This window comes from Penicillium soppii (assembly GCF_028829465.1).
Source record: "Penicillium soppii strain IBT 18220 chromosome Unknown utg000005l, whole genome shotgun sequence".
Taxonomy (NCBI): Eukaryota; Fungi; Ascomycota; class Eurotiomycetes; order Eurotiales; family Aspergillaceae; genus Penicillium; species Penicillium soppii.
In genome coordinates this window covers 4,562,159-4,589,799 of record NW_026643235.1, presented here as the reverse complement: position 1 = coordinate 4,589,799, position 27,641 = coordinate 4,562,159, and the positions used below count along the sequence as shown (strand labels likewise).

The window sequence follows — 27,641 nt, the reverse complement described above, 5'->3', positions numbered from 1 at the left end:
AAAAGCTTTATAACCGTTTATCGGAAGGTTCCTGAGATCCTTTCGATATGGTATAAATCACATTAAGAAGTGATTGTTGTCTACCTATTCGAATCGCGAACTTACTATAAATTCTCCTTAGATGGTGGACTCAATCTCCGAGCAACTCTGTAAGATCTTGTAAGGGATCATATTTTTATGGTGGTTAATCAGTATGGGCTTAGAGTTCCGGATGTGAACAAGGTGTACGAAGAAGCATTGAAAGAACGATTGATACTAGTTGGGAAAACAGACAATCTAAGCTATGAAAAGGGGCAAGAAGGAACAATCTTAGCGGACAAACTTCGATATTACGTTATACACTATGATGTTTATACGGGGAAGAGAAAGGCAGATTCTGTAGGTAATAGACCCGGGAAGCGCCAGAAGGATAGGGCATCTTCTAAGGAGTTATGATTACTAATTTAGACCCATAGGAGGGTTCTTATACCAAATCCTCTCGTCACTTAAGTTATTTGTTCCTCTTAAGCTTCCATAAATTTTATTATAAGACAATTTGGGTTTAATGAGCTATGTATTAAAGCCGATCTGTGTATATGGGCATTGTAGATTAGAGACAGAACTCTGCCAAAAGACCGATATAACAACAAATCGAGGCTTTCAAATTGACTAATTGAATTTCACTAAGTAATGGTTATATAAGGGATCCGCCTAGTCTTAAGAACTAAGGATTTAAAGCACTAAGAGTTTAAAAGATACTAGCTCCACTAACAAGTTGAACATACAACCCCTTATTCTATCGCAAAGAGTCGTTGATGCGTTAGCATTCACGACAAGTAACCTAAAATTCCCACTCCTGTTTCGCCTAAGAAACGTTTCTTTCAAACATGATTTGTTCTTTCTTCTTAGAGATGAATGCCCGCTGTTCCTTAGATGATAGAAGGTTGGTTTTTTCTAAGTAAATTGCGCATAGAGTATTGATATTGATGCGCCGCTTAGCAGGGAGTATATGTGACCAAAAGCAAATAAGATGGGACCTAGGCTCATGTGCTATAAATTTGATTTTTATGCGATGGGAATCGCTATCATGGCAAGACACACAGAACCAGGACACTGTTCCTTTCATCCTAGAAAGTCTTAGTCAATATAGTATTTGCTGGATGATATAATCCTTACTTCTAAGCCTGTAGGAACCTTCGATGCGTGATCTAGGACCAAGAATGGCAGGAATTGATTCCTAACAATAACTTGCGCTTTAAAGTCTAGATCCGATTGATCTTAGGCTGAATAAAACTTGTAATCGTTATCGGTCATTTGTGGGGTCACCTCGTTACTTATTCCACGAATGACCCGCTACACAGCAACCCCGGCACTATACAAGCACCGGTGTAGCGTGGTCTGTGCTACGACCCTATAGACTCGTAATAAATAAACCTACCTATTAAGGGGCTAGCGAGGTAAGTTTTCGTAGAAATAAAATTAGGCCCATAAGTCGGTGGTGCCTTAAACCAGAAACAGTATCGCACAAGGTGTCATAAAGAGTGTCGCATAAAGGGTGCCGTAAAGGGTGTCGCAAATCGTGTCGTAAATCGTGTCCGCAAGGGTTGAACGGTTATTGCCACGGTTCTGTCTCAATCTATCAAGAATCTTGTGAACATTTAAATCCGTAGATATGGTAGACAAAGTCGTGGCTTTTTATCATACCTTGTGTCCAGAGATACTTTACCCTTCGTATCGTTTTTGGATCCTATTAAAGGTCATATAAATGGCTCTTTCTATTTTCCTGCTTCTCGCTAGCGTTTATATAAGCGCCGCCTTAGGTGGCACTCTCCAAGTTATTGATTACGACCGTTAATGCGTGATATGGTCGGATGATAACCATGGCTGCACGGGACACTCAGCACCTTTTGGCCTCCTTAATGGAAATAGTTGTTTAGGTGAATAATAACTCCACTGACATACTATTAGTATTAACAAATCTCTAGATATAAGCGAGGTTACACATGGTACACGAAAAGGCTACTTAAGGTTGAGTGTGGTTATTTGTGGCACGATAAATGACCGACCTGCGGCATGGATAGAGGTCAACAAGGATAGGGTTGTTAAGTTTTTCAACCAAAATGGAGCCGAAGCAGGATGTACATTAGAGGATGGATTGAAGGTTGGCAGCTCGTGTATTGCTTCCAACTTACCTTCAGCAGCATCGTCTTCATTGACATCCTCTCTATTGGAACCTTCTTCATCGGCATCGTCTTCATCGTCATCGTCTTCATCGTCATCATCTTCATCGGCATCGTCTTCATCAGCACCGTCTTCATCAGCATCGTCTTCATCGGCATCGTCTTCATTTGCATCGTCTTCATCGGCATCGCCTTCATCCGAAGCTTCTCTATCTACCGCATCGGCAACATCGGATTCAATCTTTAGCTGCTCTGGGTCCTAATAAAAGAATCTCTAGAAACTACACGAGTGAGCTTGTCCCTTCGAAATTCATAGATCACATAGGCTTATTTTCCCGCTCTTAGATTGAACAAGCATATTGGTCTCTTTGGATGCGGTTTTTCCCTAACGGGTTTTCTAGATCACTAGCGTGAATGCGAAGGAGATCTCTGATGTTTCGTTGTTCTAAATTTGTATGTACGTCATTGATGTATACCATCAATATATTAGTTTCTAGATTGAATGATTTCCCGAGAAAATCAATATACTAGATGGGGTCAGACCGAGATTTTGGACTAGACCGCTTAAATTCAATATCTATATCACTCTACATGTACCCAGGGCCATTTATTAACGGCCTTGATTTCGGGTGCTATGATTTGTAAAAGAGCTCCGGTCGCAAGATCATTAAGCAACTGTCAGTGAGTTTTTCTTCGCTTTATTATCAAATTAAACATCTTCTAACATGAAGTAATCGAGCCCGTGAAAGGGAGGTGACTTAACAAAGAAAGCAAGGAAGTCAAGACCCAGTTTCTAGTTACCGACCATTACATTACTTCTTCACCACGGCCGTAGGCATTGCTAAGGTAATGATAAGACTAGGGAAATAAACAGAATAATTTATCTATCTACTCTATGGCCAAGGAATGCGCCGTTAATCTTCCATCGTTCGAACATGTTCCATTAAATAGATAGCCAGGGACGAATAAACTCCACCGTCCGATTTTCGATAGTCAGTACCGAAGCCGTCACACTATTCAGTGCTCTCATCAAAGCGCATGAACTCTAAAAAGAGATCATTTATAGAGCTTATATGCGAATCATCAGAATCATCAGAATCGTCAGAATCATCAGAATCATCACAATCATCACAATCATCACAATCATCAGAAGTAGTTAGCAGAGTGGCGGTGAGAAAATTATCCTCTGGGCTCGGCAATATTTCATCACTCAAGTTCTCGAAAGTAGTTCCTACGGGCTCTGACTAAAGCTGCCACTTCCTTTTTCGATTGACGCAATTTGACCGAGGCTCTTCGATTGAATGCGCATCATAGAAGTGTCGCCTGAGATGTAAGGTGTCAACATAGTTCCTTTCTTCGCAGTATGGATGAGGGCAGAAGACTGCGGCTGAAGAGTCCGCTGGCCCTAAGTGTTCGTCAATGTGATTTAAAAGAGTTGCTTTTGCGACCCATTGTTGAAATCTCTCGTCTGGTTTCTTGCTTTTGTCGCCTAAGCAGAATGGACAGAAACCTAGGGCAATGAGTGTGGAGCGGAAGGTTAAGAGACCACATCGGGGTTTGAGGCTACCGAGATGGCACTTGCAATGGTTCTTCTAGGAATCTTCGTCGAGGAAAATTTCAGCGCAAAGATAACAAAATTGAACAAAGTTGCGCTGTACGCGTCGATAGGCGCGTTTTTCGTTCTTATAGCGCTGCTAGTATTGTGCGCTATTCAAGGATTTTCTTCGACACTGTAGGATATGCTTAGCTCTCCCTTATAGTGGAACGCTGTCTTCTTATTAACCTTTTAATCTATTAATACTCTTTAGGTACACTCACTCTAGCATCAACTTATTACATATTAGATAGCGGCCTTTCTCGGGGGTCATGCCCGGATAGTAAACGGCACGTTCTGTCGACGTGCAAATCGTAACCATGTCTTCTAGGCACTGTCGTCTAAGTTCACTGTCTAGAGTTGCCTCCTTTAATAGATTCTCGCTAAGACGGGAGCGCTCTGGTAGATATTTCTTGTAGATGTCAAAAAGAGTTGTTGAGTCGCGTTCGGAGAAGTCGTTCCCAGACACATACTTAGCGTATGAAGTATCCCACCAGTCTTTGATGAAATCCTTCTTCTAGGCTAGCAATCTTTTTGCTTTCTTACTATAAAGACGATTCCGTTCGGATACGAGGTCCTCATTTCCTTCTAATCTTCTAGCAATCTCCTTGGTTATATGGGCAATTCTCTGATTCATCTTAACAATTTCCTCGTTATTTTGGAATTGTGCAATCGTAGCTGCATTAAGCTGGAGTAGCACGTTCGAGTCTCGGTAATGAGACATGCTTTGTTCTATATCGCGGTATTCGTAATTAGGCTCTAAATCATAGAATAAGGCCTATATATCTAATGCCTTTAAAGAAGACTAATATTTGATATAAGTGTTATGACTCTAGTGATTAAGAGCCTGACTACGAGTAGCCTAAGAAGCCTTTACTGATTTTCTTAGTAGAATTAAGGCGCGACGGCATATATATACTTACGGTCAACCTTATTTGCAACGCCGCCTCGAATTCCATATACTCGCAACTAGTCTTTGAACCTATCGCGCTAGGCTAAGCTAGTGAAGTTATACCGCAATAAGGAGAAGGTTAATGCTTTTATTGACTTAGGTCCTTTAGAAGTGACCATTCTAAAGAATAGGAGATTCTTTACGGTTTCGTTCCACTCTAAGGTCAATGACTCTCTTCCCTTAGGTGGTTTTGCGGCAAGAACCTCTATCATAGAGGCATGCCCTTTAAAGGCACCATCCGCGACCCCATAAACGATTACCTAAAAGACAAAACTCTTCCTAAGAACCGGATGCTCCCTAAACCAATTCTTTAGCCTAATTTTGTTCATATTAGCGTTTTCAAAATAGAATGATTATAATTCGTAAACTCATAAGGTGGTATTATCGCGATAACGCCATCCTTTTAAGAATTCGGGATCAATTGTCACCTAACGTATCAAAGACCCCCTTTCCTTACTCTATTTAAGATGAAATTCAAGGTGCTAATCATGATTGGTTAGTTTTGATGTTATCAGGAATCAAAATCATCAAGATATAAACCTTATAATATAAGTATTCATTTGTGTTGCGATAAGAACTTGATTCGACGATAGCCCCAGCTCTTGCACCCGAGCCAGCAAATAAAGAAAGAGAACTTCCGGTCTGCACGCGTACTCTCTCGTGTACATAATCGTGACAGTCATTTACAAACAGGTGTCGCAGCAGGTAATCTATGTCCTTTCCGTTAACCAGGAACCGCTCTTTAGACTTTATAGGGAGCTCGTATTTCACGGTTAGGGTAGTTCTAATATACTTTGGTTTTATATGTTAGCAGTAAGCTCTAGAGAAGGATAAGTGTTACCTCTTACGTTAAGAACATCCCGCTTGACCTTATCGGAAAGGGGCCGAGAAGTGTCTCGCTCCTACTGTGATATAAAGCTAGTGAATACATTACAAACCGTCTTTTGCTTCGGAATTTTATCGCGCGATACAATATAAAACTCTGCGAAAAGTTTCAAAAGTTGGGGAGTTAGGACAGGCGAGTTAGGAAAATTCGAATCTGTGGACTCGTTACGGGAAAGCCTCTATCTGCTACTAATCAGAGATCAAGATCGGTGAAATACGAGTCAACCTTACAGAGCCCAATTGCCAACTGCATAGCCGTATTTGCCTAGCGTAGCAGGCGCTAGCTCACGGTAGCAGATAGTGTTATCCTCTTCTTCCTTCTCGTTTTGATATTCACGTGTGAAACCACGTGATGCGGCACGTGCGATACGCTCCTGGAGTGCTTTCTGGAGATTCTTTTCGGAGAACATAGTTTGAATGGCAAGGAAATGTAAATAAAATCATGGCAGAGCAAGAGAAGGGCCTCGCGGCTTATATTTATGTCTTTGACGGGCATAGGTTCAGAGTGAATCAGCCCCTGTCACCCCAAGGGTGAGAATTGTCACCCCGTTCTCACCTCTCTCACCCCAGTCTCGAGACTTCTCACCCATATCACCCACACTCACCCTAGAGTGCCGCTTAAGCACTAAGGGCGCATTGACTATTGACTGCGTTGAATACTTGGCTTAAGTACGGCTGAGCGGACGGGAAGCCCTGTTTTCCACACCCTATGGTCGTATGTGGTTGTTATCTTTTTAATGAAAATAATATAGAGCTAAATATCTTAAGATAGCAAAGTTGAGAAGGGAGAGTGCGCTATAGATGGGTGAGAATCAGGGTGAATCACCCAAGTCGCCCGACCACTGCACTAACCCCCTCAGCTGCCTAACAACAGAATGTTATTGGATTATACCCCTACCATTGAAACGCTCGGCACCTTAGCATATACACACAGCTATCAAGTAAGAGGTGAATGACGATTAGCACCGTTCTTGGCTTCTCAGGTCAAGCGGTGGCCACGCGCGACATTAAATATTTAATTAATTTATCCCTATTGTATTTATTTTCTAATTGTGACACCAAGACAGTACCAAGGGGTAATTGTTGGCTTCGTCAATTGCTTATGGTTATAGAATGGCTAGACCAAACACGTAAATGCTGAGCCCTTTGTTGATTTCATCGAAGTGCCCCGATATTACCCCCTAGGGGTTATAGAGATTATCGGTCGCGGTAGCGAGTGTTTCGTCGGTGCCATTGATGAGTTTACGGTCTTAAAATATCTTAAATAGAGGCCTAGCTTCTTGATGTTCTCAAAGGCTCTCGTTATATTATCGCTTTCAAAGGCCTCATAGAAAATGGTCCTATTCTCTAGCGCGTATCTAACGGTTCTTGGAACGTTATATCGTATCATAGTCATTCATACCTCTAGATAGGAGGCTCCTCTAGTGTATACAAGCTGCCGAAGCAATCAGTTATATCCATGGAAACCGGGTTATTACTGTGACATAAACCTTCGGAATCTCCTGCTTGATAGCAATATTAATATCATACTAGCAGACTTTCAGGGGATGCTGAAGTCCGTTGATGGAGACACATTGCTGGATCGACTCTCTAGGGAGTGCTTAAAGTCATATAAGCCTCGAGTCCATAGGGATCATGCGTGTGTGGTAACCGATATTTTTGCGCTTGGTTCCGCTATTCACTTTATTATGACTGGGTATGAGGTCTTTCTTGAACTTGACAGCTTATAGGATGATGAAGAGATCTTGTCACGCTTCCAAAATGGACTCTTCCCGAACGATAATCACCCTTGCTCTTAAATTACAGAAAACTGTTAGAAGCAGCAATACCAGCGGGTTGTTGAAGTTGTTTTAGATCTTTCTCTCATTCAAATTACCTAGGTAGGCGCTAAAACATATTCGGGAATCGATACACATTTTACATCTTTATATCGTGTTGCTTTGCATTACTCCTCTATTGCTACTTTAGGAGAATTTATCCTTCTCTCGGCCCATGAGGACTAATTGATACCAATGTAAGGCCTACGGTTGATCTCTTTTGACGAAGCATACTAGCACGGTCAAGGTAAAGGTTGATGAGGGAAATAAATCGAAAGTAACGCGTGCAGATTAAGCAAGTTAGAATTGCAACTTCAACAATTTTATCAAGCTCATAGCGGGAAAGACTGTTCACTGCTGTTACAGTCGTTGATTCCCCCGGCCATAAATCAACCTTCAATGTATTTAGCACATCAACGTGCCATCTAGCAAACAAAAAAAAGAACGACAGGAGCTACCAAATTTACTTCTTTACCTATCACCTAGCTATATTTTATCATTGCCAAATTGTGTAGACAGTAACAACGGTATAGATGCACAGAACGATCTAAAGATAGAAAATCGAAGCGATAAAAGCCATGAAGTGAGGAAATATCGTAGTCGCTGTCTCTAAGCCTCAACACTTAGGAGACATGCCTCCCTTTTTGTTAGACTGGACCATATGCTGGTCCTTGTATCCCCCGCAATTTTTCTTACCGCACTGCGACTGAGGATCATATTTTGTGATGACGTATTTAGGCAGTGCAATGCAATTAACAAATTTAGTGGTATAGACAAATCGAGGCACATATTGCTGATTTCTGAGCGGGTCTGGCTTATGTTAGATTAGGGGTAAGATTTGAGCGATTGGTAAGTTATAGAACAGCGGTGTTAAATAGTAATACAATCACGGACGGGTTAGCTTGCAACTGGTAATCTCCCTGATTAGACCTTCTCTATAAATTCCTCGCATCTCTTCTCGTCGCCCGCATTTTCACCATTCTCAAGCTCCATCTTTTGGATTTCAGCATTGAAGTGAGTCATTCGCTTGGCAAACTCCTTCTCCTCATCCCACACGAAAACGCTCTTGCTGGCGAACAGGAAGTCGATCTGCTCAAGTGTGCGGCCAGCAGTCTCGGGGAAGAAACAATAAATGAGAGGGATGTACAAGAACATGGCGGCACCGAAGACGTAAAATGTCTGAGAAGATAGAAGTCAGAAATTAAAATATGGGAAAGGGAGGAAAGAACTAACTTTTTCTTGGATTCCGGCGAACATAAGGGGGACCAGCAGCGATCCAGCGCCGTAGCCGACTGCCCAACCCGCAACACCAAAAGCGTTGCCCTTAGCGCGCAGCCATGTCGGGAAAATCTCGGTCGGATAAATGAAAGGAATCATCAACCAGGAAGAGCTGAAGACAGCCACGTAGAGGAAAACCATGGCAGCGGCTCCGGTTCCGTACTGTTCAGCCTTATCTGGGTTATTGACGGCTCCGCGGTTCAGACCGCCACTGGAGGAAAGTCAGTAAGAGCAACGCCAAGGGCAAAATGTGTTGGTACTCACAGAGTAAAAAGAATTATACCTAGAGCGACCGCTCCCCAGTAGAGGGTCCTGCGACGACCCACTCGGTCTAACACTAAGGCAGCGACACCAGTTCCCAGGATACCGCAGGTCATACACAGGGCAGACAACCAGTTTGATTTAAAATCATCAAAGCCAGCAGTGCGATAGATATTTCCCGAGTAGATGACGACCGCCGCGATACCCGTGCCATACTGCATCATAACCTGGAGCCAAAAGGCCAACTGGATACGACGGCAAATGTGAATATCCCCCGAACCAATGCCCAAGAACATTTTGAAATAGCTGGAGCTTTGCGTCTCATGTTCTATCTGCACGACAGCGACGATTTCGCGAATTTCTTTCTGCACATCCGAGTGCTCGCGGTCACCATCTCCACGAAGCTTGGTGATGATCTCGAATGCCTCTTCGTTCCGTCCCTCCTTGATGAGCCATCGAGGCGATTCAGGAATGAGCATGGTTCCAAGGACGAGGAAGCAAACTGGGATCACTTGGCATGCAAAGCAGAAGCGCCATCGAAATGTGCCGCCGGCGTAGTCGGTGAAAGAAGTAGCAAAGCCAATCCAGGAAGACAAGGAAATGCCTCCGAAGTTAGCGAGGAAAGTCAAAGCGATCATTTGACCGCGATGACTCGCCGGAGCCAGCTCTGCGGTCCACGAGGGAGCAATAACGATAATGAAAGAGACACCAACACCTGCAACGACCCGGGCGCAGAGCATGTGCGTGAGATTCATGGCACTTGCCTGAAGAATAACCCCGACAAGACACCAGAGACAGGCCATCCAGATCCCTTTGATACGTCCGTAGGCATCGGAGAAACTACCGGCCCAGAAAGCCCCGAGGAGAGCGCCGAAATAATACATTGCAGCGATGCCACCCTGCAGAGAGGGCTTGATGACTTTACCATGCTCATCGGCGAAGCCCATGCGATACTGCACTTGTGATATTCGATTAGTTCACTCTTCCGTTTCTAGTCAGATCATGGTTCAGAGGACTGCAGTACATACTCCATATTCTGGGGCGACATTGACAGCGCCCATTACACCCTGACTCATACCCTCATAGGAAATGGCAATGGCAGACACTGCAGTAATCAACTTGAGCAGCCGAGGTCCAGGGACCGTCCGCCAGAATCCTTTCAGGGTCATGTTGGATAGCAGTGAGTTAAGGGGGGAAACAATGAGCAATGTGAACTTGGAATGGATAGAAAATGTATAGAAACCAAGAGAGACTCAACCCTATTGATAGAGAAGGGATCATGTTCGTATCAAGGACATGGGGGATGTTTATAAACCATGAGTATGTTCCTCCCGTAGAATGAATGATGATAGAGATAGGATTGACACCAGCAAACTCTCATGGTTTCTTATTTCTCCATGGGTCGAGATAGAATTAACTCTAAATCCAAAAGCCTCGGGGCGAGTTTGCCACTTCCAGATTCGTCTCCACCTCCGCAACCCCAAATCCCGAGTTCTCCATCTTCCCCACAAGTCATAATCAACCCTTTTCTCCGCTTGATCCTGTTTACTCTCTGATCTCGTCTCGAGATTTCTTCTTTCAGACGGACTTCACTCAATCTTGCAATAATCTTACACTAATTTGGACTCCGGTAGACCCCAAAGGTCTCAACATGGGAAAGCTTCGCTCCAAAAATGGATGGTTAGTCTTCCCCCGCAAATTTTCCTTACACTACACGAGCTATACACCTCGCCTATCGAGGATTGAGTGGAACTGTGCTAGTTCAGATCTACATTACTTGCCTTCGGACTTTTTTCGGAAAGTTTGCGAGGCAGAACTATGGACTGCGTGACCGTTGCCGACAAAGTGTCCAAGCTCCGTCATTCATCGCTATTCATTGCTAAGTTCATCACAGCCTAACTTGCCGAAAGAGACATGTCAAATGTAAGCCATTAAAAATTTCGATGTAGTCTAAATGCAATACTTACCTGAGAACAGGCGACCAAGTCCAGCCGATCTGTGGGCAATGCCAAAAAAAGAACCGGCAATGTCTACGAGAAGACCCACCCAATCGCTTCAGAATCAGGCCGTATCAACCAAGACAGGCTAGGAAAGACCCCAAGGATGCTCCTAGCCATGATCATGATGAAATGCCACACCTTCCGGAACACGGAATTGCAGACGGAGTGGTTGCTAATGCGACAAGCCCTGAACGCACCACCAATCCAAGTTATGCCGAATTTCATAACCACCAACACGGAATTACCTCAGTAACATCCCCATACAACTCTCAAGGGTCTACTATTCTGCGAGAACACACCAGTGGCTCTGTTTCCACGCCTCTGGTGGCATCCTCAGTCAACGATACTACCACATCTTCTTACTTCAACGTGGCTGGACCCCAGATCTCCCAGCTACTTCAACCGGACTCTTTAAGTCCATGGTCTCCGGCTTCGCACGCAGGTGCGATACATGCAGGGTCTCCACTGACTTACAGAGAAGCTTACCTTGTACACCACTTTGCCACGCACCTCGGGCAATGGCTTGACTGCACCGACGCTTCCCGTCAGTTCACTCGGAAAATTCCTATCCTGGTCAAGCAATCACCGATCTTGCTGTATGCTGTGCTTTCTTACGCGTCCCGGCACGTCGGCGATGCCGAAATGGCCGAGCAGGCATATGAGCGGTGCGTAGAACTACTGATCCTCTTTCTGAGCTCGGAAACGGTTGCCGACGATGACATCTTGCTGTGTACCATTGTCATCCTGCGGGTTTTTGAACAGTTGAACGGTAAGTCTGAGAGAGCTATGAGTCATCAGGAGACACCCAGGCTAATCTCTTCGGGGGCTGAAACAGTCATGGTAACTGGTAGCGATCAGGAGCGTCATCTAGCCGGCTGCTCGGCTCTGCTCCGGGCATCACAAGGACGAGAGGTGGATCCCTCGGCCCCGAGGTTGCGGCACGCGGCTTTTTGGGTGTATCTGCGTCAGTGCCTGTACAATGCTTGTGTTCATCAGCAGTCTCCAAATGTGGATTTAGACTTGGTTCTCATCCCCCCTCCGAGCGAATGTGACTCTCTGAGCAATCTGAATTCGGAAACAGCATGGGCCAACACTATGACTTGGATCTGTGCCACTGTGGTACACTTCTGCTTTGGGCCAAGTTACCCTGAACCTTCTACCAGAATGTTGCGATGGCAAGAGCTATCCGAGGCCGTTGATAGCTGGATGAGCACCCGACCCAGTACCTTTGATCCAATCTGGTATAGCGAGGCTGTTCCGGGCAGTGGAAACCCTTTCCCAGAGATATGGTTTACGGCGGACTGGCATAGTATGTGTTCCAGAAGTCTTATACTTTGCGCTGTCTAATGTACTTTGCAGTTATGGCATTCGGATACTATCATCTTGCCTGTATGCTCTTGATCATTTACAAGCCATCGCCTAAATTTGCAGTCAGAGGGGTCCATGGCACAGCTCGTGAGTCTGATGTAAGCTCTGATTTTCGCTGTATGAATGAGTCCTCTTTGACACCATCAGATCCGGGTCATGAAGCACGCTCGCGCCATCTGTGGTGCATGCAACAGTTCCCCTTCGACGGTGCCGTCGTTGATCACGCTATGTCATTCCACCTTTATTTGTGAGACCTTTCCCGCCTTCTTCATGTGGAATCCAGTTACTGACATTTGACAGGGGGTCCCTTGATGACAGATTCAGCAGAAAGGGAGGAACTAATGAGATTGCTGCGAGATATGGAAACGAAGCATGCGTGGCCGACGAGTTGGATAGTGAATTCTCTAAAAGAAGAATGGTCCATGACGTAAACTCGTCCACACTGCCTACCTAGGTACATCAGGTAATAATAACAGGAAATTGATTTATGCGACAAAGGAAACTCATTTGCCTTCATTAAACGATATCACGGCATACTTTCCGTTTTGGATCCAGGCACCATTGGGCGCCTCCTCATTCAACGCATCAACCTCCCTCTGGGTCGGGACGCCAACACAAACGTCAGACTTGTTCGTGCGAAGGGCCAAAATCTTGATGCCGCTCTGCTTTCCAAGGGGACCTAGGGCCTCCTCGTACGTCGTGGTATGAGGCCACAATCCATCCCTCGTCAGTTTGCGGTAGTTGAGGTCGCCCTTGAAGATGACCAGAGAGCTGTTCTGGAGTTCTTTGAGGAGAGCGGGTGCCTTGGACGGCATCTCGTGGAACGAGAACGATGTCGTCCAGAAAGGGTCGCTCGTGGTCGCGATCGCGCCCGACTGGAAGAACTTGAGCAGTCTCGGGGTGAGTCGGTCGAGAAACTCGCGACTTGGGAAGCAATCGGACGAATCAAGATGCTTGAATAGTGACTCGATATCTGAGGGAATGACATCGCTAACGAACCACGGGGATTCTTTGGTATGCAGTCTGACAGAGGTAGCAATGCCGGCGTCGAGCAGGTAAGCGGCATAGAGCACATCGGTAAAGAGCTCGAAGCCAGCATTGTCGAGGACAATGTCAATCTGGCGACTAGACTGACCAGCAGTGCGTCGAAGATACGCCCATACGTCGTCCGTGTCATTGTCGACGATGTTGCGCTGGCTCTTCTGGATGGCATCTCGGCCTTGCAATTTTTGTAAGTCCTCCAGAGTCAGATTAGCGAGGAGTGATAAGTCTGTGGCGTTTCCCCACAAGGCGACCTCCGTCATCTCGATAAAACGCAATTTCTTAGCCTCTTCTTTGCTCTCATCTTGGACAAGTCCACTTTCGGCAATGGTCTGCATGTAACGGCTGGCGAGCTCCTCCACGGCAGCTCTTGACTTGACAAAGGTAGAGTCTTTTTGGCGCCTGAAAACATCATAGTCCTGCCAGTATTTTGAGGAGTTGAAGATCCCTTGGATACGTCTGGTGGGATTTTCAGCGCAATTCTTGGATCAGTTTTTTGCGACAGCAACAGTCGTACCTATACATGTAGCACTCTCCAAAGAGCCAAGGGCAGTTGATCCAACTGCACTCGCCAATTGAAGCCAACTGATTGTTCCACTCTTGAACATCGGGCTTGCCGTCATCTTGCAATAGTCTGACGCATCGTGAGTTTCTGCATTTCAGCGCTTGGAGAAGACGTACGTACGTAAGGGCATAGTTCTTTATAATTTCGTTCTTGATGTTTTTGAGGGCAATCTGAATGGCGATGCTCTCCACTCTTGTCTGGTCGTCAATATCCTCCATGGCGGCTGTCTCGCCCATATCGTCCACGGTGCCCTGAAAGATTTTGGCCCATCGGGTCTCGGCCGTCTGTTTAGCCATTGACCCCTCATCCGAGGTCCAAACCGAGCGAATAGCTTTCATTGTGGCGGAAGGCATGATAATGTGATTGTGATAGACTCGACTGGGCAAGGTCAGGGAAGCCGGAACTGCAGATTGCTGAGACTCTTTAAGTAAGTTTAGTTAGTTGAAAATAGCACGGATCATCCTCATCTGGTTAATGGAAAAGAGAGGGATGCCCTGACCAGCGCTCGGGATTCACTCGCCATCCCCATCCTATCCATGAAACCCATTCACGCATATACGATCTTCTCGACCAATGAAATGGGATGCAGGGACCGGAAATGGTCGCATAAACGGCCTGCGACTGACGGCCTAAACGGTTCTCCACTTTTTCGCAACTCCGGGGATGTGCCGGTCCGTGCACCTCGTCTCGAAGATACCAAATTAGGCAATTCTGGCTTCCTTTTCGGGCTCGGTCATGGATCTCGCGATGCCCATCCCCGAAGCTGCCCTTCTCGGCATTCTATCTTGCGCATGACTTCGGCAATCAGGAATGATGGGGGTATGTTGTTTGCCCAGTACGAATTGGGGTCGGGTTTTCAAAGGTATATGAAGTGGTTCTTCGCTCCTCTGGACACAGTTGGAATCAAAGTCATCGAATTGCATTACGAAATGGTCACTTCAGTTGGATTTCCTGAGCCCAATGGCTCTGCCCACGTCAGCGGCACTCGCCGTTGTGTTGCCGATGGCACCCTCGACATCACAGTTATGGGAATGAACAGCGGTACGGCCATGGATGGCATTGACTGCGCCCTGGTTCGTTATCGCCAGGCTTCACCTGAAGCTCCTTTGCACATGGAGATCCTCAAGGTACGACGACTCTCTGAAAGACTTTTTTTCCAATCAACTCTAGCGGAACTGACAAATCACCCTAAAATAGTACGACGAATTCCCCGTTCCGCTGGATATCAAGAAGCCCGTCCTCACCATGCTTCGCGAAACAAAAACTACTCCCTCCCTCATGTCCCAGCTGAATGTCCAGCTCGGCAACATGTTCGGCGAGACAGTCAAGCTCTTCTGTGAGAAGCACAACGTACCCATCGATAGCATCGACCTCATCGGCTCGCACGGCCAGACCATTTGGCTTCTCTCCATGCCCGAGATTAGTGAGACCCGGTCCGCCTTCTGCCTCGGCGAGGGAACTATCATGAGTGGCTTGACCCACATCACTACAGTTACCGACTTCCGCATGGCTGAACAGGCGGTCGGCCGCCAGGGTGCTCCTCTCGTCGCTTTGATCGACGGCCTCCTCCTTCATCACCCCACTGAGTGGCGCATCTGCCAGAATATCGGTGGTATCGCTAACCTCTGCGTTATTCCACCGGACAGCGAGGGCGGCGTCGATGCCATGGTCGACTGGGACTGTGGCCCGGGTAACATGTTCATCGATGCCGCAATGCGCTACTTCACCAACGGCGAGATGGAGTATGACCGCGACGGCGAGTGGGGTGCTCAGGGTACCATCAACCAGGCAGTAGTCGACAAGTTCCTCGACAACAACAAGTACTGCAACCATCTGCCCCCCAAGACGACGGGTCGTGAGACCTTCGGTGACAATGGTGCCCAGGAGATCATCGACGAGTGCTTGGATCTGGGCATGAGCAAGTACGACATCATCGCCACTATCACCCGCATCACCGCCCAGAACATTGTCAAGCAGTACCGCACCTTTTTCCCCCGGTTCAACATTGATATTGACAAGATCGCCGGTGTCTATATGTGCGGTGGTGGTGCCCACAACCCCAACATCATCAAGTACCTCAAGGCGCAGCTGCCAAATTCGAAAATTCTCAGTCTTGATGAGACGGGTGTTCCTTCCGATGCCAAGGAGGCAGTTTCGTTCGCTCAGCAGGCTCTCGAGGCTATCCTCGGCCGTGCTGCTCTTGTTCCTATAAACAGTGACACGCTGACTCCGAATACCATCTCGGGTAAGATTGCTCCGGGATTACGTTGGAGAGAAGTTATGGCAATGGCAGTGGAATTCGGAAAAGGTCAAGCCCAGTTGCCGACGATCAAGGAGATGATAATTGACCGGCCTTACACCGAATGGAAGCCTTAGAAGGATGTAAAAGTGCAACTATTAGTTTGTATGATTAATGACTTGCATACAAGGGTATAAGACTGGGATGATTTAAATATACTATTTATATCGACTTTGAAGTATATTTTCTGGTTGGATGGCTCTCCATCCCGTTCTCACCCCGTTCTCACCTCTGTCACCTCGGTCTCCAGAATTCTCCCCCATATCACCCACACTCACCTCACCCTAAGACAAACTTTTTTGCCATTTCAATTTTCAAGGCGTGTTGAGAATTGGCCGTGTACTATATGTGGCTTAAGTACGGCTGAGCGGACGGGAAGCCCTGTTTTCCACACCCTATGGTCGTATGTGGTTGGATATACGATTGAAGAAAAGACATAGCTACTCCTTCCAATCCGAAAGGCTGTATGACGAATCTACATTTGTAAATATGCACTGTCAACCCTTGAACCATACGTGGCAGCAGATCGCCAATCGAGGCTCTCTTCCGTAGTCCCTAAGTTGCCTTTCTATAAGAGCCAATTGAACGTTTCAATTTGACGCTGTTGGTGTGACCAGCTGTTTCATTGATAAAGGATACGAACGGAATCAATTCAAGCAAGCAGGGGTCGAATCCAGACTAGGGCCAATAGCAGCAGGAATACCTAGGTACCGGCTCATCTTCGCTCCAGCGGGAGGTAAAAAAAAGATCCAGAAAATGTCAACTGTTTAGATGGAGATGTAGATTCATTAGTGGTGGTGATCAAGAGAGCAACTCAATGACCTCAGGTTGGGGATATTGTGTCTGAGTTGGCCGGCCGCATGAAGAAACATGATTTGCTTTTTGTTATACATAATTCGCGGTCCGGGAATTAGTCTTCGTAGGTCGGGCTAGTTACATAATTTGGACCAAGACACTAAGTCCTGGTTCGAAGGTGTTTTGTCGCTTTAACGAATGACAGGAGAAAGAAGAATGCGAAGGTGCATGGCGGCCAGATTTAATTAACTTGCTGCCTGAAGATGACTGACTCAAGTATGGCAGAGAATTGAAATATTGAAATTGCTATACCAGAGATTATAGTCAAAAGAGCAGTAAATAAAAGGTAAACAAAAAGCGACTGGGAGGTAAGCCAGAGGTAAAAAGCAATCCCAGAAATAATTCAATCCGACCCCAGGCCGCTATGCACCTTCGTTGAAAGAACTTCTATATTTTAAGCAGAAAGAAGTTATTCCGAGTTTCCTTTTCCACCGTTGTTAGTCGTCTACGCAGATATTCTCCAAGATTTCAAAGCAAACGGTTTTTGGGGCTTTGAGACGAGGATTTGGTTTCCTATTCGTTATTTGAATAGAGTTCGTATTCAGCCTCTCCCCCGGGGAAAAGATAGTACACAAAATTCAAGAGTTCGAAATATTAGACAGAATAAATTTGCGCTATTTTCAGCAAAAAGATACATGAAACTCCATAGTATGCATACATGAATGAACCTAGAGGTCTAGGCAAACACCATAAGAGAAAAGAAACACAGTGTAAGTAATCATGACATGCAACGAGAGTGAATGAGCCACTCTAAACATTCCGAGAAGAGTCGCCATTCGCATCTCCATCCCTCCGTCCATTCGATTCCTTCTGCACCTTCTGCTTCTCGGCAAGGGCCTTCGCCTCATCTCTCCTCCGACGCTGGAAATCCAACGGTACATGTGCCAGACCACGGGCGCCGGTGTGTCGAATCCGGCGCTCAGTACGGGACATAGGACGATCCGGGGTATCGGGAGCATAAGCAACCTCATACCCGCCTCTAGGGTGCGTCTCAGAATTAGTTTCGGTGGCAGAGGGTTGGGGATGTAGGGGGTTGGTACTTTTCCAAAATACGGGCAACGGGGTTCCAGTTTGGATCGTCCCAGGGCTGCCGGATGGGGCCTGTCCAGCCGTTGAAAATACCGGGGCCGTTCTTCAATTGTTCGGCTAGAATGCGGGCGCGGGACAGCGCAATTTCGTCTTCGTCGACTTGGCGAGCTCGTCTTAGTCTTGCTTCCTCAATGAACTTGAGTTCATCTTCTGTCATGCGTCTGGGCTCGCACAGGGCCTTTGCTGCTTCCAGTTTCTTTTCGAGCCTCTCTAGGATCGGAAGTTTTGGAACGGGTCGGTTTTCGGCCTTGTAGACAGAGAACTTGAATGGCGTGTCCTCTTCCGGTGCGGAGACCTTAGTTAGCTTAAAATTCGGACCCTGCTCTTCTGCTGGGCCTTCAGTCTGTTCATGCATCGGTCGCTTCTTCTTGGCCGTCTTCGAACTCCTGTGCTCTGAGGAGACAATCGGTTCCTTTGAAGAAGCATGCTCTTGTTCGCTCGCTTCTTCAAAGCGAACGGAACGTTTTAATGAGCCATCAGACGATGCAGCTGTGGAATTTCCCTTCAATGACGACCGTCTCTTGTGCTGGTGAGATGCGTCGGAATCCGTGGCACCATGCTGACGTTTCAACGAGCCCTGCTGATCCGATGCCACTGTAGAGGTTGCATCTGGAAACAACGGCGGCTGGTTGGTAGGGCTTTGGTAAGGGGAGTAAGTAGACGATTTGGCATCGAAAATCTTCGGTTGCCGCAGGGCCTCAAAGAGGGTTTGAGGAGGCGAGTGAGCAGGATTACGAGCGCTCGAGACAGATTGACTAGCAGAAGCGACCGCGGGAGAACATGAAACTGTAGCTGGTTTGAATGCTGATGCAGAAGCCGAGATACTAGATGACTCAGTGACCGGAGCTTGGACTTGGGCAGGCGCAGAGCTTCTGAAAATTGAGGATTCAGTTGGTTTAGGCAAGGATGATGGCTGAGAAGATATGAAAGGCTGTTTCTTGGCTGTCGGTGAAACAGTAGCTGGGGGTTCAGCTTTCTGCTTAGGCTCCGGTGCCTTTGGGGGCGTAAAGATAGAATCTTTTGCCGGAAATGCGGGTTGGGCGGCGGAGAATGAGAACGGTTGAGTCTCAGACTCTGCAGCCTCGGTTGCCTTTGACTGTTCCTTGAACTCGGGGGATTTTGAGAATGAAAGCGGAGATGAAGCCGCCGAAGCAGCAACTGAAGGCAAAGAAGTCCCAAGGGCCGCAGCTGGGAAAGATGATTGAGCAAACCCAAACGGATTCTTGGATGCAGTTGACGAATCCTTGGGGATATTGTCGGTCTTGAACAGAGTAGACGGCGCAGTGGTGATCAATGCAGTTGATCTGGTCTCCTGGCTTTCCGTAGGTACCTTTGGGAAAATGGAAGGAATAGCGAAGTTACCAGGACCGGAAGTCGACAAAGACTGAAAGGGATTCTGAGACGCACTGGAAGAGACTGGAGGAGAACCGCTCGGCTTGAAAAGCGAAGACAACGTAGGCGTGGGGGCTGCAGGAGTAGGGGCTGCAGGAGTAGCATCCTTCTGAGGTGTCTCCGCTGGCTTCGAGAACGAGAATGGCGATAAAGCAGTGAAAGGATTGGCGACAGAAGGGAACATAGAAGTAGAGCTGGCCAGAGCCACAGTGGGGGCCTTCTCGCTAGTCGACGATGAAGGCAAGGAGCTGTCAGGTTGGAACAGCGTTGATGGCGCAGCTGGTGCTGGTGCCGGTGCGGGTGTTGGCACCTTGGGTAATGCAGGTGGGGTAAGGGCGAAGGGGTTCGAGATAGGTGGGGATGGTGAAGGACCGGCAGGGTTTGTGAAAATGGAAGTCTGTTTCTCTTCTGCAGCAGGCTTGGGGAAGCTTAATTGAAAAGGCGACGCTTCCAACTTAGTGGCTGTAGGAGGAGCTTCGGGTTCTTTGGCCACTTCTGGTGCCTTGGCGAATGGATTCAACACTGGAGAGGCGACAAAGGGTGAAGAAGTGGATGATTCGGCCGGCTTGGATTGGAGGAAAGGGTTGTTTGTTTTGCTGTCGAAGACAGATCCGGCGGTTGGGGGAGACTGGAAAGCGCTTCCGGGCGGTTCGACGCTTCCTGACTGTGGGAATAAAGCCGGGGATCCTGTCGAGCTTGTCTGACCTGGTTTGTCGAAGACGTTCGGAAGGCCAGTAGCCGGGGCAGTTGGGGGATAGGACATGTCCATGTTTGCTTCTACCACAGGTGCTGGGGTTTGGTTGCCAGCAGGGCTCACGAACAAGTTCCCATCATGCGAGTCAGCCTGATCAGAATCCACACTTCGAATAGGCACTTGATTACGGTCGATCATGCCCATCCTGGCGGCTTCTCTGATGCTCATCCCAAGGATTATAGCCACGAGAGTTCGGCCAGCACGCTTCGATTCCACATAGGTTTCAGAGAACGAGTGGTCAGATGAAGGTGCAAAATCTGCGAGGTTGTTAGCTGAGTGTCAAGTTAGGGTGATGTGAGTATTTTCGGCATGTTTGATTGGGTTGGAGTAGAGGGGGGTTAAGAGGTCGAGACAAGAGCTGGGTGGGAGAAAAATGGCAAACATGATGAACTTGGGATCATGTTTTGCTAGAAAAATCCAAGAACGTACCAACAGAGTCGACTTGACGGTCACCCCAATCGAGGTAAAGGCCGCCTTCGCTATTTTCTGCAAATCGCAGATCCTGAGCGGTGCAGAAGTCGATTGTCTGCTGGTCATTATCAAAATGCAAAACCTTGGTCAATTCCTCGACAGTCCACTGGTCGTTTTTGTATTGCTGTGACTGAGGGGTTCTGCAGTAGGCTTTCCAAATCGATCGAATGGCTGTCTGACGGATGTGGTTGAAGTAAACCTCCGCGACACAAGCCATCAGATAAGACACACTTGGAGAATTAATGATGTTGAAGAAGCGAGTGTAGAACCCTTGAGCAATAGCATTCGGCCGGCGAGCATCCAAAGCACCTTGAGGTTCCCAGGTGTTACCAGCAGCAGCAAAGAGCTCCAAAGCCACCTGCACCCGCGGCGAAGCGAGTAGGTCCGCTGGCCATTTTTGAACACGGGCTTCCAGGTCGGGTCGCTGGTCATGGATCGAGAACAGGATGTAATAGGCGCGGAACTCGGCCTCGTTAGCGAAGTTGATGCGACCCCGGTTGTCATCATAATAGTACATGAGAGAGAGCATAGTATTGTTGAGCTGCTCTCGCTCTTGGTGATGATCGAATGGCTCCGTGTTCGCAGGGCTAGAAAGAAGGTGCAAAGAGACGATGTGGAATCTCGCAATTCGTTCCAGGCAGGTAACTGCGACCTTGACATCCGCCTCCTGTGTAAGTTGCTGGACTGAGAAGTCATTTCGAATGGAACGTGTCCGGTCCCAAACAAATTTGTGGACAATAGCCAATGGCTCTTTGCCACTAAGGACATGGCGCATGAGATAGTTCATGGTCTGCAAAAGAGTGTTTGGAGTCCGAATGTCAGAGGGCAATTGCTCGTCATACCCAGCTGCAGAACGCCGGAAGCGCTTGAGCATCTTGGTCTCCATATTTTGCAGTTGGTTCGTTGATGGATGCAAATACTAATGGCTTATGTCAGTGGGTTTTAGATGGCACACATAATGCGACTTTTACCTTTTCACACTTGTCGACCATTTTTTGCACAATGCGTTCCACGCTCTCGAAATCGGGACACATGCTAGTGCAGGTACCCACGGGCGTGATTGCATGATTCAAAGAGGTGGGCTGGTTTGGATCTGCCATCTGACCATCCCTGATCGCTTTTTGGCGTTGAGCCGCACGATCAATTTTAAGCTGTAAATCCGATTAGACTCTGATCTCCATAATGTCCGTACTGGCGAGATCCGATTTTGTGGATGAGTTGACTGACTTGTTCATATCTTTCTTGGTAACTGTTCATGGTCGAGGCATTCTCCACAGGCACGGCACCTCCTGGTGCCACACCGGCTAAGCCTGCCGAGGCTTGGGCGTTCATATTATTTGAATTTTGAGAAAATAGGGAATTTGCAATGGGCTGGGAGAAAGGGTTGGCGGGTTGAGGTTGAGAGGATGAGGAGTTGGAGAGGGTCGAAGGAGGAGTCCCGTTTGGTGGTTTGGAAAACGGGGACTGTTGCGTCGGTTGCGCCCCGAAAGGCGATGCCATTGAGTTGGTTTTATTCCCTTGTGCAAAAGGCGACTGCACCCCATTCGGCCTATTTTCTTCTCCGGCTTGGTGCGTCCCATTAATAGTACCATTCGGAACGCCGCGACCACGCCCACGAGCGGTCCACGTCGCCGACCCTCGTCCACGACCGCGGGCCCGCCCTGCGCGTGGTGCACCTGTTCCCCTAGGCGCATGTGTTGATGTAAACCCGGTATTTGCTCCTCGTCCCCGACCTGTGAAGCCTTGCGCACCTTGTGTACCTTGCGCGCCACCCCTCTGGCCACGGCCCGCAAAAGGATTAAATGGGCTAGCCATCCTGCCCGCAAAGAGCGGAACAAACTAGACAGGCCACCACGTCGGACTGAGACCCCACGGCTCACCCTATCTTTGGTGTTGTTTCTATGGGCGTTGAGGTTGATCGAATATGGATGATCTCGAAATCCGATAGACGGTAGAATGGATTTGTGAAAATATCTGGAATGGTAATATCTGTCGTCGAGGCGATAACCAAGAAGTCAGTCCATGTTCTGTCGTTACAAAGGTATAGAGTCTCATTTGATAACGCCGCGATGAACCCATAGCGCGCGCGCGAAATAAATGATACAAAGAAAAACCGGAGAGCAGAGCGGATGACTCGAGCGGACTCGGAATTGGGATTGCCTACCTGTAAAGAAAGGAAATATGAGTCCCTTCTCTCCGTGAGAAGTGAAACTTGCCGCCTGATGTGTCGCCGCTGTCGCTTGCGATGGATTGGGGTTCTTCAAGCTGGGGAGGTGTGCGCGTTTCGGAGTTTGTCAAGCCGATGCCGGTGAGGAGATGGACGGTTGGCGGTGTTATCTTAGCCACGCAAAAATCTCAGTGGGCCCCTTTGACGGAATACAGGCACACACCAGCCGCAAAGTGATTGAAGAGAATGATGTCCTGACGTTCCGCGATCACGGAGCTTCTCGGCTTCAGCGGGAGTGGCTCCGCTCCCGCTGACCAAGCGCGCGGTCCCTTCCTTGGCGTCTGATTGGCCGCAGGAACTATGATTTCTACATGAGACTTCCAATGTTGACTCGGGAGGTGAACAATACATCGATATGACTGACGTGGCCATTTGGCCCGAATCCAATTTCATATTACCTTACGTTGGGGATTGACAATGTCACAGGTGCGGGCACTCTATAATGATTCAAGGGGAACAATCCCAAAGCAGCAATTCCGAGTCGATAATGCTAGCGAGAGACTGAGAGGTCCATGGATTCAAAGAGCAGTCTTGGTCATATTTGAGACTTTCTTCTACCTAGGAAGGGTCCACATGAACTGGCTAATTTTTGAGACGCCAACAATACAGATACAGAAGCAGAGCACAAAGCCAGATAAAGTCAAATCAAAAGACATTACATTATAGCTAGTAATCTACCAAAACGAAAAAGCAACACCGAGATGAGATCGAAAGATGATATTATAAACAGCAAGTAATTTTTTTGAAATATCTACCAATCCTCGTTTATTGACAACCCCGAGGAATCCAAAACGGACAAACCCCATATACACAACGAACGACCCCCCAAAGTAAAGATCAACGAAAGAACAAGAATAAAAGTGGAGGCCAACACCAAGAAAGGAGAATAGAAGGGTGTGAAGACCAAAATGAAGCAATAAGCAAAACGAACCCAAATACCGGAATATGAAAAAGAAACCAAATCCCCAAAATATTTCCAAAGCAGAATGAAAACTGATGAACCCTTTGTGGACCTGCACCCCTTGAGCCCGCACCCGCCAATTTTGTAATCAAGAAATTCAAAGGGGAAAAAAAAAAAGACAAACTCCCTGACAAAGCCTATGACAAGCGCTAAGTTTGTTTCAAAGCCATGAGTCATGTATTTTCGTTAATAAGCCCATTACATGTTCTTCATCGCAACCATATGTCAATCGGGATCCAGCCCGGCTATTGGCACTCTAAGCATGGTGAGAGAGAGGCATGCCGTGCGGCTGGGGATGACTTAGGGATCCGGTGCGGAAAGGCAAGGACCGCTGGTCTATGGAGGTATTGGACATGTCATGCATGTGTGTCATGGGCATTTGGTAGAGGGAAGGCTGGGACATGGCCTGGCTTGTTGCGGGGTTGTAGTCAACTGGGCCGAAGATGTTCTGGCGGAAAGATGGGGTCCAAGGGTCGTATTGAGTTCCGCGTTGGTGGTCGGAGGTTGAGGATGTGAAGGAGTTGTGGGTGGGGTAGTCGAAGACCGAGACGTCATGGGGGCTGATCATCTCTGCGGTTACCGGAGTGCTGAGCATCGGCTGTGAGAAGGAGTCGGTGTATTGGGGTGGGGTGGCGTAGTAGGGGCGGTCGTGGCGGGATGTGGTTTCGAATGTGAGAGGCTCCGGCATGGAGAAGCTACCTGGAAGAGATCGAGATGATTGCATGGTCTCAACGGGAGTGGTTAGAGCGGCGGCGACGTGTTGCTCGACGGAGGACATAGGAGTCATCAAGCCTTGGTCAGTGTGTTCAGGCTCTTCGATAGTGATTGACGGGGCGTCGGCGGAATCATCGTCATCATTGTCCTTAGGGCCAGGGCCACGGTTCATGGTGTAGACGACCATGTTGGAGTCAACTTCACCGCGCTCGAAGCGCTCTTCCATCTTGCGGACCCGAAGGATCTCGTAGATGATCTCGACATGGGATGAGTGCTTTAAGCTGCGCTTGGTGTCGCCAGCTACCTCCTTCAGCTTGTCGGCAGTGATACCGTAAGCACCAAGCTTGCGTATAATGTGAATCAAGAGCACAATGCGGACTGTTCAATTATGTTAGCAAAGAGAACAAGCAGCACAATCAATGGTAAGCGTACACTCTTTGCGCAGGTGGTCAGGCTCCTTGTGCATGACACCCGGAGGCCACCACTCAGGTCTCGTCTTTTCTGGGTCTCCGGTAGTACCGGGGGCTGATCCTGGTGGGGGCTTGCCACCGTTGTAAGGGTGTCGAACCTGCTTGCGAGGCTCAATAAACTTAATGAATGCCTTGGCGACCATGCGGCAGTTAAGCTGTTGGAAGTGCTTAAGGGCACTTTCGTAGTACTGCTGCACTTTTTGTGAGTCTCCGATGCGGAGAGGAACCATCTCATTGGATCCATTGGAGAAGTCTTCATTGTCGGAACCATGCTCAGTCAGGCGGTCGTCAGAGCCAATGAAGGCAGGCGCGTTGCCCTTGCGGCGTCTCACCCGACGGGGAGATGTATCAAAGGTTTCTTTAGCTTATTATTAGTCTAGGGCAATGAAACCAAAATTAGATCAGACTTGACATACGACGAGGAGGGGCCTGGTAGCCGATACGTTCACCAAGAACCTCAAGGAAGTTTTGGCGGACGTCTGGGGTGAAGATGGTCGAGTTCTGCTCCTGGATGGAAACAGACTCGTCGACTTTAATCTTTCCGTCATGGTCAACAAAGATCATGGCGTAGTGGGCATAAGGAGGACGGAATGACGGGCGAGAGTGGGTCATCATAGGCTAGTCAGGATGATCAGTAAGAATATACCAACAAATTGATAAGTAGGCAAACATACAGGAGCAACATCCCATCCAATAGGTCCTTCGAGGGACGAGGCAGACCTCTTCATGGCCCCAGATGTAGGATTTGGTTTACTGTAAACCATGGTGGCCGTATACAATCAAAGACGCTTGACTGTGGTGTATTACGGCAGAAGCAGTGGACGTAGTCGTCTCGGAAAGATGTTTGACTCTCAATCACAATCACGCACTGATATATTCGAAAGTGGAAAAAGATCTCGATATCAAATATCCGATTGTTGCAGTTGTGCGCAGTTGTGCGCAGTTGTGGAGAGGCTGTTCTCTTTATAGATAGTGTTGGTTGAGTGGCGGGGGTTGGGATTTAGCCGTGTTGGACTACTCAATCTGTTCACTTGCAGTCAGTCACAACTGCTCTAAAATATTCTTCCCGTTAACAGGGAATTTCCGTCTGTCCTAGAGTGGGCATTGAGACCCAATGGCGGGAACTGCCATCCCCCGCTCTGGTGCGGGAACCGGTAGGACAAACGGTACATAATGGGGTCCAATCAAGCTCTTGCAAACAGAACCATGATTGGCGCCAGGACGTACTTACACACTCAAGTTCACAATGTACAAGTGTCTCAATGTGGGATGAAAGTAGGAAAGTTGCAGTGCAGTTGCTGTGGGCAAGCGGGATGCAGGAACGAAAGGAAGGCCTCCACTTTATGATCCCGTGAAGTAAACCAGGTTGTAGCAGTTGAGAATAAAATATCTTGAAGTTGGTGGATCAAGTGGGATCTTTAAATAAAAAGGGCAGTTGATATAATCCAGATCAGAAATGGACAATAATAAAATTATGGATTTAAGAAGGGGATATGCAAGCCTTTTCAGTTCCAGACTCTAATGTGAGAAGGTGACAAAAGAACGAAGAGAATATGGCCAGCAATACCGACATGGATGATCCCAGAAGCTGGATCCTCTGTCTGATCGTATGCATACAGCGAGATTGGCGCTTTCAAGGACATGCAGTAGTTTAGTTTTTGGGGGTCCCGATCCAGCATCCCTGTTCTACTATTTGTAGATCGCATAATTAAATCATTATTATTTTGTTTTTAATTATAATATATTTGTATTATATATATATTTATTAGATTATTTCTAATCCTTTTTATAATATTTAATTCACTATTTTATTATTTCATCAAGTCGGGACAAACCCTCAGTGGCGTTGATTTATCGATCATCTTCCCCCACAAAGGGCGCAAGTCTTCCAGCTAGTACTGTCAAAATGTCTTGGAGGATCAGATCCCTCGATGACTTAATATTATTGACAAGGCAACCTCTAATTCTCTTGTCATGCTTAAAATCTTATCTATGTAATTGGGAGTATTCTTAATATCTAACTACAATATTTTAAGAAAATTCAAATATAAGCGTAAACCGATTAATCCTTTTAGCATAGCTGTCAGGCACCCAGATACCTGGAAAACACGCACAAGTCCATCTTACGCCGTGTGGGTGCTAGTTCTTAATGTGCAGATCTCTCAGTGTATCGGAGATTCCGGTTTATAAAATTCGTCATCGGAGTGCATTAGACCTGAGAAAAACCCACTCCCCCCAAAAAACCCTCTGCTTGGTACGGAGTAAATGTAACTATGTTCATTAAAATTTCGAGGAAAACAAAAAGATCCTCAAAATATTCAAGTACCGAAAGTAAAACAAAAGACTACGGAGTAAAAAAATATTAAAATATCATCTGTAACATTTGTATTCGATCGCCGGATCTCAACAAAGTATTCCGGAGAACTAGCGTCAAACCCTCAACCAACCAGCGTATGAACCAGCGTTTCTCCATTTCTTGGTGAACCTAT

General features: G+C 47.2%; 10 protein-coding genes across 10 annotated transcripts; 4 read left to right on the top strand and 6 right to left on the bottom strand.

Annotated features, from left to right (window-relative positions):
* Window positions 1-2,115: 2,115 nt before the first annotated feature.
* On the top strand, window positions 2,116-2,406 carry N7529_007195 (uncharacterized protein; the record flags this gene model as incomplete). The annotated part of the gene is made up of 1 exon (XM_057242722.1): window positions 2,116-2,406. The coding sequence occupies one exon, from the start codon at window positions 2,116-2,118 to the stop codon at window positions 2,404-2,406; it is 291 nt and encodes a 96-aa protein (XP_057098081.1).
* Window positions 2,407-3,973: 1,567 nt separating this feature from the next.
* N7529_007194 (uncharacterized protein) lies at window positions 3,974-4,712 on the bottom strand (the record flags this gene model as incomplete). Its single annotated transcript, XM_057242721.1, has 3 exons — window positions 3,974-4,251; window positions 4,300-4,531; window positions 4,677-4,712. 3 exons carry the CDS (start codon window positions 4,710-4,712, stop codon window positions 3,974-3,976), a joined length of 546 nt encoding a protein of 181 aa, XP_057098080.1.
* Window positions 4,713-4,743: 31 nt separating this feature from the next.
* Window positions 4,744-6,000, bottom strand: N7529_007193 (uncharacterized protein; the record flags this gene model as incomplete). Its single annotated transcript, XM_057242720.1, has 5 exons — window positions 4,744-4,965; window positions 5,360-5,452; window positions 5,554-5,607; window positions 5,644-5,767; window positions 5,822-6,000. 5 exons carry the CDS (start codon window positions 5,998-6,000, stop codon window positions 4,744-4,746), a joined length of 672 nt encoding a protein of 223 aa, XP_057098079.1.
* Window positions 6,001-8,331: 2,331 nt separating this feature from the next.
* On the bottom strand, window positions 8,332-10,115 carry N7529_007192 (putative MFS monosaccharide transporter; the record flags this gene model as incomplete). Its single annotated transcript, XM_057242719.1, has 4 exons — window positions 8,332-8,586; window positions 8,641-8,896; window positions 8,950-9,899; window positions 9,975-10,115. 4 exons carry the CDS (start codon window positions 10,113-10,115, stop codon window positions 8,332-8,334), a joined length of 1,602 nt encoding a protein of 533 aa, XP_057098078.1.
* Window positions 10,116-11,075: 960 nt separating this feature from the next.
* N7529_007191 (uncharacterized protein) lies at window positions 11,076-12,293 on the top strand (the record flags this gene model as incomplete). The annotated part of the gene is made up of 1 exon (XM_057242718.1): window positions 11,076-12,293. One exon carries the CDS (start codon window positions 11,076-11,078, stop codon window positions 12,291-12,293), a length of 1,218 nt encoding a protein of 405 aa, XP_057098077.1.
* A 524-nt stretch (window positions 12,294-12,817) lies between these two features.
* Window positions 12,818-14,258, bottom strand: N7529_007190 (damage-control phosphatase ARMT1 family protein; the record flags this gene model as incomplete). The annotated part of the gene is made up of 3 exons (XM_057242717.1): window positions 12,818-13,814; window positions 13,873-13,989; window positions 14,041-14,258. 3 exons carry the CDS (start codon window positions 14,256-14,258, stop codon window positions 12,818-12,820), a joined length of 1,332 nt encoding a protein of 443 aa, XP_057098076.1.
* Window positions 14,259-14,849: 591 nt separating this feature from the next.
* N7529_007189 (UPF0075 family protein) lies at window positions 14,850-16,296 on the top strand (the record flags this gene model as incomplete). The annotated part of the gene is made up of 2 exons (XM_057242716.1): window positions 14,850-15,047; window positions 15,118-16,296. The coding sequence occupies 2 exons, from the start codon at window positions 14,850-14,852 to the stop codon at window positions 16,294-16,296; spliced, it is 1,377 nt and encodes a 458-aa protein (XP_057098075.1).
* Window positions 16,297-16,326: 30 nt separating this feature from the next.
* On the top strand, window positions 16,327-16,659 carry N7529_007188 (uncharacterized protein; the record flags this gene model as incomplete). The annotated part of the gene is made up of 2 exons (XM_057242715.1): window positions 16,327-16,350; window positions 16,399-16,659. The coding sequence occupies 2 exons, from the start codon at window positions 16,327-16,329 to the stop codon at window positions 16,657-16,659; spliced, it is 285 nt and encodes a 94-aa protein (XP_057098074.1).
* Window positions 16,660-17,824: 1,165 nt separating this feature from the next.
* On the bottom strand, window positions 17,825-22,595 carry N7529_007187 (uncharacterized protein; the record flags this gene model as incomplete). Its single annotated transcript, XM_057242714.1, has 5 exons — window positions 17,825-18,053; window positions 18,115-20,566; window positions 20,739-21,699; window positions 21,752-21,931; window positions 22,008-22,595. 5 exons carry the CDS (start codon window positions 22,593-22,595, stop codon window positions 17,825-17,827), a joined length of 4,410 nt encoding a protein of 1,469 aa, XP_057098073.1.
* A 1,629-nt stretch (window positions 22,596-24,224) lies between these two features.
* Window positions 24,225-25,916, bottom strand: N7529_007186 (uncharacterized protein; the record flags this gene model as incomplete). The annotated part of the gene is made up of 4 exons (XM_057242713.1): window positions 24,225-25,060; window positions 25,115-25,510; window positions 25,569-25,770; window positions 25,827-25,916. 4 exons carry the CDS (start codon window positions 25,914-25,916, stop codon window positions 24,225-24,227), a joined length of 1,524 nt encoding a protein of 507 aa, XP_057098072.1.
* Window positions 25,917-27,641: the final 1,725 nt, after the last annotated feature.